The sequence below is a fragment of the Sinocyclocheilus anshuiensis genome, unplaced genomic scaffold, assembly GCF_001515605.1.
Source record: "Sinocyclocheilus anshuiensis isolate Anshui unplaced genomic scaffold, SAMN03320099.WGS_v1.1 scaffold1272, whole genome shotgun sequence".
Classification (NCBI taxonomy): Eukaryota; Metazoa; Chordata; class Actinopteri; order Cypriniformes; family Cyprinidae; genus Sinocyclocheilus; species Sinocyclocheilus anshuiensis.
This window is the reverse complement of record NW_015547713.1, coordinates 338,059-351,944: the sequence shown is the minus strand read 5'-3', so window position 1 is coordinate 351,944 and position 13,886 is coordinate 338,059. Positions and strand designations below refer to the sequence as shown.

The following is a 13,886-nucleotide window of genomic DNA, read 5'->3' as shown; positions in this document are numbered from 1 at the left end:
TAACATTTCCGTCACACGCTTGAGGAATTCGGCCAATCACAACGCACTGGATAGCTGGCCAATCAGAGCACACCTCGCTTTTTCAGAACGATGAGCTTTGTAAAAATCGACACGTTTCAGAAAGGCGGGGCATAGAGGAGAAACAATAATGTACAGTATGTGGAAAATCATGTGTTTTTTGAACCGTAAACCGCATAAACATTTCATTACACCAAATACACAAAATAATGTTCTTTTTAGCAACATCATATGACCCCTTTAAGAATAAGAATATATGAGTCACACTGTAGAGAAAGTGCCACGTTTCTTGGGAAACCAGTGTCTAGACATACATTAAATCAATACACCACACTGAACTGCATTTCAGCATGTTCGAAATTACAACAACACCCATGTTGTCCTAACAGTAACATCTACAAATCGAATAAAAAAATCTTTGAGAGGCCTTTTTCAAATAACACAAAATAAAAATGTATTCCTGTCACTTTTTACCCAACCTTCATGTTGTTCCAACCCAGTGTGAGTTTAATTTCTCCATGGAACAGAGAAAGAATGACATTTTTTTAAGAATCTTTCTGCAACTCTTTTCCATAAATGAGAGTCCATACTGACACCAGTTGTCAAATTCCTCAAAAACCATAAATGAATTAAAAAAATGCTTTCTGGGATGAACAGACTGAAATCTTCTGCCGTTTTTGCCTCTCTAAAATATAATTTGCAATTGCATTTATGCATTTTTGCATTCATTTTTTTTTTTTTGACTACTTTTATGCCAAAAAAATAAAAAAAAAATTGGACTACTAATACTTTTATGGTCACTATGAACTAATGCTTTATGAAAATGAGTTGCACAAATATTCTTCAGAATTTATCTGAGAGATAATTATGTTGGGTTGGAATGACATAGGGGTGAGTAAATAATGTCAGAGTTTCCATTTTTGAGTAAACTATTCCTTAAAAAGAGAAAGGAATGAGAACAAAGGGTCTCTTACATATTTGCCTGAAGGCTGACACTGAGGTAAGGAGCCAGAGCTGAGCGTAGGGGAACTCGCAGGGCTGCAGAGCTCAGGAAAGGGGTTGGGGATGGCAGGTAGAGAGGATGTTCGGTACTGTTGTTCCTCTTCCTGAAGTCTTCTGGAGGAATAAAGAAAAATATTAGATTTAGGGTTATATTACAGACATGAAATGTAGAAAAAGAAACTTGTCTCGCAACCTTTCACTGAGGGCATTACTGTCGGCCTAGAATGGCTGGTGGCTTTGGGCAGCATTAGCATTTTGGGCCATTTTTTGAAGTCAGTAGATGGGGAGTCCTTTTGAAGTGGGGACTTCAGAGAAAGACTGAAACATACGCACAGACATTCATGCCATAGATTTGAAAGCATGAAGGAGTGTGTGATATGGAATTCAGAGCTGAACTCAAGTCTGAACAATAACCTCTGAATGAACCTTTGCTTGAGTGAACCCTCGTTCATGAGCTCGTTACGCTCAACTTCCTGCTCTGATCCACAGCTGAGAGGGAAAAACACGCTCACCAAATGGAACCATTTATTCTCAGAGGTTTTGGTACAAAAGAGCAATGGAAAACCAGGAACACCACTCTTTATGGAAACAAAGGAAGTCAAGCTGAAAAAGATTGTAGTGTTGTTTTGGAAATTTCTTTGAAGTTTTAATTTAATTTGCACTGATTTCATTATTTATTTGAACAAAATGTGCTGTGCGCATATAAAGTGCATCCCAAAAGTATTTGGACACTTATTGTATGCTATGTTTAAAAATGTCTGTTAGATTCTTTTTCTTTTGTTTAGCTGTTAAATAGCACAATAACAATGCAAGTATCATCTGAAAAGTAACATTTTTACTAACTAACTTCACTTTTCTAATCAATTTTCATGACTTTTGAGCAATTGGTCCCAAGGTCATTTTTAGTGTATGTATGAAGTCACTAGCAACATGTTCCCTTAATGTTTAACAGTCATAAACTGTCAAATATATTTTGTCTTCAATCATGAACTCTGCATCGATTGTTTTATAATTCAGACCAATTAACTTCTTAACTCTTTCCCTGCCAGCTTTAAAAAAAAAAATAAAAATAATAATAATAATAATAATTTTAAAAAAAAAGGTTGCCAGCTACCACCATCAGTTTTGGTCATTTTCACTAAATTTCAATGGCCCCCAGAATATTTTGTTGTATGAATATCTGAAAGAACAGAGCCTCTGCTTTATAAAAATAAAAAAAAAAGCTTCATGTATTATTGTTGCTACCCAGGCTTATTGAAAAGTAATCCTTTTTCAGATTTACGCAATTTAATTAATAGTAAAATTCCATCAAATTGAATTGAATAATCCTTACTTGTTTTAATTGAATAATTGAACAACCCTTAATCAGTTATTCAATTGAAATACATAAGGATTATTCAATTAAATTTGATTTGGAATTTGACTATTAATTAAATTGTGAAAATCTTAAAAAAAAATTGTTACATTTATTTATTTATTGAGTCTACTTACATAACTACAAAACTCAAAAAATGTGCCTATATTTACAAATCGCTGCAGTTTCTAGTTGAAATGAACACTAGAGGCAGGCAGTAAAACTCTGAAAACTTTTATTCCTTTTCACACAAAGTATGATTTACAGGGCCAGTGCCTAATTTTCGCACAGTTCCTTGCATAATATGTAATGACTTAGAACGAAAATATCATGCTGCTAGATTTGAAAACTGATCATTTTGAACATTAGCATCACAGATACAGCTTCACATGTATGGGTTTTCAAACTCAGTAGCTCACGCGATACGGCGTTGAAACTACGGTTCGATCAAACTGTCATATAAGGAAGTTAAAATAGCATGGTTGCATCAGTGAATGTGTTATTATATCACTTTTGCATTCGTTAACATTGTCGGGTAGGTTTAGAGTTGGGTTTGGTGTAGGGGGGATTTCCAACAAGATACAGCATTAAACTTTTAGCAACACTCCCGTCGCAAAATATGCAGTAAGGTACATAATATCGGTGCTGCAGAACTGTCGCCACAAGCACGTATTTCCAATGAGCCTGGGTTGTCTTTTTTTATCAACACTTCAATCTATGTAAGTTTCATGAAAAAAAAAAGTGACATTTTGAACAAAAAGCTGAGAAAATCCCATCTTTTTCAAAGACTACATCTGGATTGGATTCAGAATGATGATCAAAACACAGATGGAGTAGATTCCTTCCAATCAACACCCCAAAGTTTCCACGGTCCTTTACCATATCCTGGGTCAACATTTCATTTTGTAGCGTTAGGCAGTTTTGACTTATATGCTGTTTAATGCTTGATGATCACGTTATTTTACATATGCATCTGATTACATAAGCAGTCACTTGTTTCTACTTCTTCTTTGCCTGTGTTTGATTCAGAGCTAAAACATGGAAAGCCAGAAAGTTCTGTTGTTAAAAGTGTTAATGGTAAACGTCTTGCTTTGAAATGGTGTTATCTTTCTTTAAAATAAACGCAACTTTTATGTGCATATATGTGCAGGGTTTTTACCTGACAGCAAGGATGTGCATGGGCTGGGACCGGTGCAGTCTCTGGTGTGGGGAGGTGGGCTGGGCGTGTGTATGATAGGCGGCGTGGCGGGGCAGCTGGCCGTTGTGCAGCAGTGGAGTGGATTCAGTTTGCACACTGCAAGAAGTATACAGACTCTCAAAGGATGAGTTCATGTCATTCACCAGAGCCTCCAGATCCATGTCATCCTCTTGCAGGGAGAGAAAGAGTAAGAAAAAACACTATCAGACATACTACATATCAAGTCTGTTAGATAATTAGTTTACTTTTATCAGACAAGTATAAAATGTTCACTAAATCAGACAAGTATAAAATGTTCACTGTTGTCGTATCAAGCAAACTCATAATGTCCCATCCTTCTGCAAGAAGTCCCAACATGTGATCTAATATAATTATTTGTCCTCTGCAGGTGCTGAACAGTGGTATGGAGAACAGGTGTTTTATGTCACAGCCATTATTATTCAGGGTATTTTATCATGCCTGTAACATAGTATTAAGCAAACAGTATCTTGGACTGAAACTATCACAGACAATTTATTAACTTTCAGAGATGCATTTCATGATTACACCACTAGAGGGCAGATTAATACTCTCACATACTGTAGTGTAGTCTCACACTCTAAACTTTTTTAATCGTGTCTGAACTAAAATATGCACCTATTTTTATTTTATTTTTATTTGTTCTATGCTTTATTTGGCATCCTATGTGTACCTGTGCCCTCTGAAAGACCTTTTTCTGAAAACCCATCAGATAATCAGCTGATCCCTATGTATTAATAGAGACAGGTAAGCCCCATCTCTACTTAGAGATCCTGGAGAGCTAAGATACATTCACACACTCGGGCTGTAGCACAGTGGGGAGGTTGAGAGTGAAGTCACGCCATGGGGTAAAAGGAACAAATTTCTTGGGTATGGGTAAAAATGTATTAAATAAAATCAAACCCACAACTGAAACAACAGAATCGATAAAAAGCAACAATTTTGTTTTCATATTGCATGTTTGGAATGTCCCCTGTCTGAACCCCAACTATCTTTTGAAACTCAATAAACAGGTCTATTGCTCTAGAGAGAGTTGTGATTGACAGGTTATTTTAATTGAACATGGCTTAATAGCATGACAAGACGGCACTCTGAACCACATTTCTGGTAAACATCAACCATGATGCAGTTCTGTTTTAGTGCTGAATAAGGTCATTTAAATCTGTGCACTAATATTAATTCTAACTGTACTTCTAAATCTAAGCTCATTAACTCAGTCATTTAAAGGACAAGTTCACATTCTTATTGTATATATTCACATATATTCTTACTCTCACTTCCATGGAATTACAATGGAGCTTTAAAGCTTGATGGAAGCACTGTAAAACCATAATAAAAAAATATCATGAAAGTAGTTATATTCAGTGTCATGAAGCCATATAATTGCTGTGAGTGACAAACATCCTGAAGTTTATTGATTGATAATACTCCCTTCCACCTGTTAACAGTTCTGACCACATCATTATGTCCCAAAATTGATTTAGAACTTTTTTTTTTTAACTGCACCTATTTATTTGTTGGCAAATCAGACATTACTAAAATTTTAGCCTGTCATACAGGTCATACAGGAATTATTTGAGGATGAGCAGATGGAGCAGATTACTTGATATCCAGCAGAGGGAGCTAAAACAAACAAGTGGTTAAAGATCAAAACAATTTACACAGGACAAATTATAATCTGCATTTGGCATCTTTTTTGACTGAAAGACTACATTTTATCCTTTTTTGGACTTTGCAAATCCACTGTCTATTCTCAAACAGCCTTACTGAAGCATAGCCACAAATTCAGGCACCAGTGTGATTGCAGGAGGATGTTTCAGAAAATAACTGTCCTAGTGTTTATGCTGGCTCTCCGGAAGAAAAACACCTGATGATTTGGGACTCATCCCAGACATCTCTGAGAAATGAATGATTCAGTAGAACAGCTCCTCCAGCCTGCCGACTGCACAGTACTCAGCGTTCAGCAAGTGTGGGAAGCAATGCAAACTGACTCAGCAGCCATGGGAACACAGCATCAAATGTACTGTTTTATTACCATGTAGGTAATCAGCTAATTAAACTAATGCTAACTGTATTTTTGAAAGTAGAGACTGTGGTGCCAGAATCTGATTATATTTAAGAGAGCAGTTTAAATTCCAGGCTGAGGTAAATTGAGTTCTGCCAACTTTTTTTGCCTCTTATACATTGGAGTGGTTATAGCGCTGGAGCCGGTGCATCGCTGGTTGGAATCAGACTCATGAATAGAACTATAGCCCAAATTTTAAAAACAGAGTAAGAAATAACGGTCACAAAGTCATAACACAGATAAGCATAAACCAATCGACACAAGTAGATTTTTACCCATTATGGATTTCAAACATCTTAACCGGTGTTCTTTCGGCTTATTGATTAACACAGCCTAATTAGACACACATCATGACAAAGAAAGATGATTATTATAAAAAAACAACAACAAAAAAACAACACTAGATGGAGTACAGTACACTCAGGGCTAGTCTAAAGAAAGACACCACTAGATGAAACTATTTTAAGAAAAAAGATTGAAAAAAAAAATCAGTTCAAACAATAATAACCAAAAATATTAAGCATTATTTATAAATAAATAAATAACTAAAGTCCATTTTTAATTCAGAGAAGGAATGCCATCATCTGATGTATTTAAAATATTTTACTTTGCAGTAATAATTTTAATCTTAAAGTGGTTGTGGTAGCTGTGCGGCACAACCAAATATGAATGGGATATCTGTCAACTCAAATGTCGTTCCAAACCCACTTCCATTCATCTTGAGAACATAAATGAAGGCATTTTTAATATTCTCTCATTATTTTGTCCATCCATTGAAAGTACATTCAACCAAAATATTCAAGCTTAATAAAGACATTGTAATAGTAATCCATATTACTAAAGTGGTTTAATCCAATTCTTCTGTAGAGACACTGATCAACAGACATACATAGAGTGCAGGTGCATCTCAATAAATTAGAATGCCGTGGAAAAAAAGAACCAAAGACTTAAACTACTTCAGTCTGTGTGCATTGAATTTATTTAATACACGAGTTTCACAATTTGAGTTGAATTACTGAAATAAATGAACTTTTCCACGACATTCTAATTTATTGAGATGCACCTGTACATATACATATAATGCCTCATGTATAAGAACAAACCTCATTGGTTCTTGGGCATCAATCAAGCAGGTTTGAGCTGCTGTTATTTGATGTGCTGTATATATCTTTATTTGCATTCCAAAGGTGAATGTAAATCTTAAGGTTTTGAAATGACATTTGCCTAAATTATGACAACATTTTGATTTATGGGTCGACTAACCCCTTTAAATGTAGCTGGTAATGCTTTAAAAGCAGTGCACTTGTTTAGGAAACATTAATACCAATGAAAATATGTCTGAACTGCCCACTTATGATTGGATCATTAATGTAATGCAAACAGGACCTTGGATATTTGTCTAATTAAAAGATGGCTGAAGGGTTTTAGAGTATGACAAATTGAAATTTTCAACAATTAGTAGAGGGTGATGCTCGAAACACATCCTGATATGTCAGTGATTTCCATATGGTTCCACTTTAGCAGTGGTGTGCATGAGCTAATTTACCACAATATACTGTATCTGGTTCCATTAATGGCACAGTGACAAATGTATCTAAGCTAATCTACTTTTGAGGCTGCTGATTCTTTGCCAAAGACAAAGTGGTTAAATTGGTTCAGTTATGCCAAAGATTGTTAAAGACAAATGCAAAAGTTTTAAAACATGTTTTATAGCACCATGTTTACAACTGAGTCCATTAGACCATCCAGCTGGTGACAATTAACATGCAAATTGTGAGTGAACAAAGAGACGGGCATGCTAAAAGGGGAAAGGAGGAATCGCTTGGGCAGGAGCGTTCTGTAGAAGACTCGTGGGGGGAGATATGTGCCTCAAAAAACACACACGGATGTATACATGTGAAAGGAGGCAGTTTTTTCACAGATATAATCAGCACTCCAAAGAGTTCCCAAGTTGGCCAAACAATACAGTGCCTTCATATAAGGACAATACAGGGGGAAGGAGGGAGATACATGGGTGGGGGATTCATATGGAGAAGGAGTGGGAGAAGAATAGAAAATATGAGCCTGAGCAGAGTTTTTGATAGATAACGGACATGCAGGGTAATCCTAACCCTTCAAAATATACAATATATAATATACTATAAAGTGAAGGGGGATGGTATCTGTCATGTTCCAAAATGACAAAAACACTTCATTAAAAGTAGTCCTCGAATAATGTGCTGCATTGCAAAACAGTTCAACAAACTTGAAGCCGATGTAAAATCAGTTAAAAGAAACTTTTCATCTCACGTGTCCTTCCCTCAAATCCTAATGAGATGACTGCATTTCGCCTGTGGAATTTTGCCATATGAACTGAAAAGTGGCCACACTTTAAAGTGTGCTTTTGTTTGGGATAGCTAAAGTAATGGAAAGGTACAGAGAAAAGTGTTTACTAATGGTGTTGCATATATGTGGGTTAAAGTGATAGCTCACCTAATAAAAACTAAATTCTGTCATCATTTACTCACCCGCATGTCATTAAACAATTGTTTGTCTTCCTTTTTACTGTGAAACATAAATATTTTTTGACCATTTAATGGAACTCAATGGTAACCAAAACTGTTCAGTTACCAACATTCTTAAAAATATCTTCTTTTATAAAGACTTGAAACGACAGGGTAAGTAAATGACATAAATTTCATTTCTGGGTTAATCATCCCCATAAATGTATGCCGCTTTTGTGTCCTAAACAGCTTTCTTGCAATAAGCAGTTTTCTGATGTGCATGTAAAAGTAGTCAAAGAGAGAATGATGGGTAAAAATGCCCCTGGCAGTCAAAGAGCAGAGTGTGAGTAAAGACACGGGAAATCTGGAAAAACAATAATGGGGATCAGGGCCTGTTCTTAGGAAACATCAGCCTAATCAGAGTTTCATATACCTCACCTTCTATAATCTTATAAACCCCATCCACCCACCAGACTAAAACTTCTTTCTTCTAAATAATGCAGTGCCCTGGATATTGCTGCCCATGGGTCCATCAAAACCATGCGGTGTAGGAGACGAACTGACCTCAACAAAACAATACCTTGAATAACTCTGCAGTGGTCCGATCCAGCTTTTCAATTTCAAGCCCAGAACTAGTAAATATCTCAATAAATATCTCAATTATACAGATAGTTCAAACAAAAAAGCTCATACAAAAAAACTGCATGACTGCATGTCTTTCTTCTGCAGAATACAAAATCGATAAATCGTACATTCTTACTAAAAACCCAAGCTGAATAACACTTGCAGTTAATAATGTAACCGAAGGCTCCTGTTATGAAAGAGGATCAATGACAAACCCCACACACTTCCAGAAAGCAAAACATTTATTTAGACCCATCAAAGGTAATCCATTTGTACTAAAAGCCTACAATGTCACATTTTAAAGGGGTCATATGATGTTGCTTAAAAGAACATTATTTTGTGTATTTGGTGTAATTAAATGTGTTTATGCGGTTTAAGGTTCAAAAAACATTATTTTCCACATACTGTACATTATTGTTTCTCCTCTATGCCCCGCCTTTCTGAAACATGTCGATTTTTACAAAGCTCATCGGTCTGAAAAGCGAGGTGTGCTGTGATTGGCCAGCTATCCAGTGCGTTGTGATTGGCCGAATATCTCAAGCGTGTGACGGAAATGTTACGCCCCTTAACATATTGTGATGTTGTGTATTTCTTACACTCCAAAGAGAAAGGAAAAATTGAAATCGCATCATATGACCCCTTTAACAAAGCACCTCAGTTTCAGTACATTTCATATGCCAGTTAACTTCATAACAAATAATAGTGTGGTCATTAACTCTATTAAAAGATTATAAGTATGTGAGAGGTTTTAACTGTAAAGACATTGCCGTAAACGTCACATGGGATTTCGAGGCAACAACAGATATTTCTGGCCTCAGTTTGAGATCTGATGAGCAAATGCTACTCTTCTATTCTAAGCGGCATTCCAACATCCCAAAATAAGACCTTTGTTCTCACAGATTGTTGTCTTCAATGGAGTATGAAAACTGCAGGGTCAAGAACAGGCATGGGAACACGCTTTGCCAGTTTTTCTAGTTTTTCATACATACATGTATTCATTTAGTCATGTGATAATAGTGTTCAAATAATAGTCTGAATATAAATTATTGAACAATGTTAAAAAATCCACAAATCAACAGAAAAAAACTCTCCATCTATAGATAGACTATCTATCTATCTATCTATCTATCTATCTATCTATCTATCTATCGATACTATATGAATCCACTCAATTATTACAGCCAAGAGTTTAGTGTAGTCACAGCTATGAGGATTTTTTCGGTGTACTCTGAGAAGTCCTAAATGAGAATATCTGCTCCATTTACTTCAATGACAGCATCAGACTTTCAGAAGAAAAAAAAAAAAAAAAACTTCAGGCTCTACCTCCCATGCTGAGGCGATATTGTGCTTAAATCTCATGCTCCAAATATCATGCCTCTGTATTTGTGTATGGCACAATTAGGTTGGAGGCTTAATGAGTGGCACCCTGTGTCTTTACAAATCAAGCCTTTGAACTGCTGGAGTGTTTACAGCGGAAGAGGCCTGAATATAGATCCCAGTTTGAACTTAATGAGCAAGTCTCCAACTATAAAAGGCATCTACGACAGACAGCCCCCGCCCATAATCAAGTATGCACACACATACTCACTTGTTAATTGTGTGAGTTATTAAACCTGAAGCAATTCTGCACATCTATTAAAACGCTCTACCTCTGATTTGGATATTAAGACCACATCATATCATACACCATAACCACAAAAAATTACTGTCATTACAAACACTGGAGCCAGGGTATCTTATTTTAAGAAATATCTAAAGTGCACATTCAAATTATTAGTTCACTGACCTTGATGGCTGGGTGAATTCCGATTGGTTGACGGCGGAAAACCTGGTCCAATCAAATCTGACTGTCTGTGATTGGCAGCTCGGTCTACATTATCCTGCTGAGACAGAAGCCAATAAAGCAGTCATGCTAAAAGGATTTTTTGACATTAGTCACACCACACTCTCTTTATCTCTCTATCTCTCTATCTCTCTCTCTCTCTCTCTCTCTCACACACACACACACACAAACACACACACTTTTTTTATTATCCATGAAGGAATATATTAGTTCAAGTTTGAAAGAACATGCCTGGAAAATAGGCAATCCCTCCAAAATGTTGTCTAGGAATTTCTTCATATTGTAAAACATTTTCTTAATCAGTATTTTTTCTATTTTTGTCAGTAAAATATCTAAAAATCATTAAGGTACATTTAGCTGTTGTATACATATCTTAAATTACATAGACTTTTCTTATGTTCCAGAACCAGAGCAAGACTGTTTTGTTTTCCTATGTAAATGTGAAGATGCCGCACACATGCAGCTGTGCTGCTCATCACTGTGTTGAATAATACCAATGAAAAAGGAAATGTCGTGTTGACATTTTTGGTCAAATACATTTTGATTAATATCTTGATGCAGATGAACATCCAGATATAATTTATTGTGAATATATTTTCATGATGAAACAACATTAAAAACAATTTTGGACCCTACAGTAGATATGACTCGGGTCCCACCTTCAATGTGAGTCTATGAGATTTATTTTTTTTTCTTCCCCAATTTAGCATCTGCCTGAAGGAAATCATCTGATACATGGTCAGAAATGAACTTTTTCATTAAGGGGCCATATTTGATTCCCAGGGTTGAATACCTTTGTAAAGATCAATGGGGAAGTTGTGGCCTAATGGTTAGAGAGTCGGACTCATAACCCAAAGGTTGTGGGTTCGAGTCTCGTACCAGCAGGGATTGTAGGTGGGGGGAGTGAATGTACAGCGCTCTCTCCCACCTTCAATACCACCACTGAGGTGCTCTTGAGCAAGGCACTGAACCCCAACTGCTCCCCGGGTGCCGCAGCATAAAAATGGCTGCCCACTGCTCCGGGTGTGTGTGTGTTCACTGCTGTGTGTGTGCACTTTGGATGGGTAAATGCAGAGCACTAATTCTGAGTATGGGTCACCATACTTCGTCACGTCACTATAATTATTAAAAGTGTCTGTATTGCCTTTTATGTCAAATGCTTAGATTTAACCAATTATTTTAATCAGAATACTAGACTGTTTCAAATAAAATTTCATCAACATCAACAAGCCATCTTTACAATACACAAATGGAACAGAAGCTACATATGATATGGCATTTACACAGACTATTTAAAGTTGCATGTATAAATGTAATATAAATGTGATATATGTTCTATATACATACAAATATATATATATATATATATATATATATATATATGTGTGTGTGTGTGTGTGTGTGTGTGTTGTATTATAACAACAGTCATTCATTTCAACACCTCTTCTCACCAAACCTCATGATTTGAGGTATCATTCATGTCCATAGGGCAATGTAGGATTTTTTAAACTTTTTTGAGCAAATTAGTGACCACTAATTATAATAATTGTATTATTTTTTTACAATAACGGTAACGTGTTACTGGTTTTATTCCCAGAAGACATCTAGTGTAGTTGGCTACTTCATGGGTGCTGCACCCAAGTGACACTGGAAATTTACAACTACTGTAGTTTGCGCAACACTGAATCTGTCTGTCAAAGTAGTTTATCCTAAAAACTGACTTTTTAGGGCTTTTTTTTTTTGGAATGTTGGCAGTGGCATTTTACCAAATGTTGTTGAAAGTGTCAACAACAAGAATAAAAATAAAATAAAAACAAGAACATGAGCACTTTAAAATTATGCCAAATACCTTTAGCTAATGCTCACTGAATTATTGGAACCAGTTTCTTTTTTTAGCACTATTTATTCATTGAAATCCTATTTTTAAGAATAAATAATTAAATAAATACATTACCAGCTAGAAGAATCACTTTCCAAAATAATTATTTTTATGTTCCCATGTACACCTGTTACGTGGTCGTGGTTGTATGAAAGGCGCACGATGGAGTAGAAGTAAAGGAGTCTTTAATAAACATCAACACACTTAGACCGTTGAAAATAACATTAATCCAGCACAAAGACTCAACAGAAACTGAGAACATATGCCCCCCCCCCAAACATTTTCTTGGGGAAAATTAGGAATTCTGGGTGGCGCGATGGAGGAGCGGGCACTTGAGGGCGCTCTGGAGGGTGCTCTGGAGGAGCGGAGTTCGGTAACACAGGGGGCTCAGGAGACGAAGGAGGGCTGGATGCGACCAGTGGAGGTGAAGGAGACTTAGGAGACGATGGAGAGCTTTCTGGAGCGGACTCTGGAGAGAGGATAGGGGCCGAGAACTCCGGAGGCAGCGTCATGTTCAAGAGCGTTGAGCCAGCGGTGGCCGGCGGGCTTGAGTCAGCGGCGGCCGACGGGCCCGAGTGAGCCGCGGCCGGCAGGCCTGACTGATAATCGGCCAGCCGTCTTGACTTCTGAGCGGCCTTCGAGACTTCAGATCGGCCGGCGCTCCTGGGTTGAGGATTACGGTGGAGCTCAGGAGAACATGGGGATGCCTCGGTTTGGGCAGGTGGTCGGAGCCATTGGCAAGGTATGTGGGGGTTCCTGCCGAGAGGTGAGCTGGGGAGGCATGGCTTGTTCCAGAGGGGGCTGGACGAGGAGACTTAGAATTTATCTTGACTTCTTCCACCTCGAAGTCTGAATTATTTAAATAGAGGACAAGATTAATCAGCTCGATCAGGGGAAATTCACACGTGGGGAGATCGCAGCGGATTATATCATAGTCCAGAGTCGTGCCAGCTCACCTTGTTGGAAAGCGCGAGGAATTCCTCCACATATCTCTCCAACGTCCGACCACTCTGCCGCAGCGTACACAGCTTGTCCTCAATTGTAGTCATCTTTAACTGGTCCGAGGCGTTGGCGAGGTATGTGGGGGTTCCTGGCGTGAGGTGAGCTGGGGAGACACGGCTTGTTCCAGAGGGGGCTGGATGAGGAGACTTCTTCCACCTCGAAGTCGGAATCGTTTAAATAGAGGACGAGATTAATCAGCTCGATCAGGGGAAATTCACACGTAGGGAGATCGCAGCAGATTATATCATCGTCCAGCCCCAGCTGGAAACACGCACCAAGTGAAGATTCGTGCCAGCTCACCTCGTCATCTTTATCTGTTATTGGTGCTGGATTCTGTCACGCAGTCGTGGTTGTAGGAAAGGCACACGACAAAGGAGTAGAAGTAAAGGAGTCTTTAATC

General features: G+C 37.5%; 1 protein-coding gene across 3 annotated transcripts in view; it reads right to left on the bottom strand.

Moving 5' to 3' along the window:
* grb10b (growth factor receptor-bound protein 10b) overlaps window positions 1-13,886 on the bottom strand; it is a 114,045-nt gene that overhangs the window by 64,965 nt on the left and 35,194 nt on the right. Inside the window, exons 3-5 of one of the 3 annotated variants that reach the window (XM_016506939.1) lie at window positions 10,549-10,645; window positions 3,534-3,741; window positions 993-1,131 (exon numbers count right to left, since the gene is read on the bottom strand). In XM_016506939.1, coding sequence (XP_016362425.1) covers window positions 993-1,131; window positions 3,534-3,741; window positions 10,549-10,645 — 444 coding nt within the window. Of the gene's footprint in view, window positions 1-992; window positions 1,135-3,533; window positions 3,742-10,548; window positions 10,646-13,886 lie in introns of all 3 variants that reach the window. The other 2 variants (XM_016506937.1, XM_016506938.1) reach the window with 2 other exon arrangements.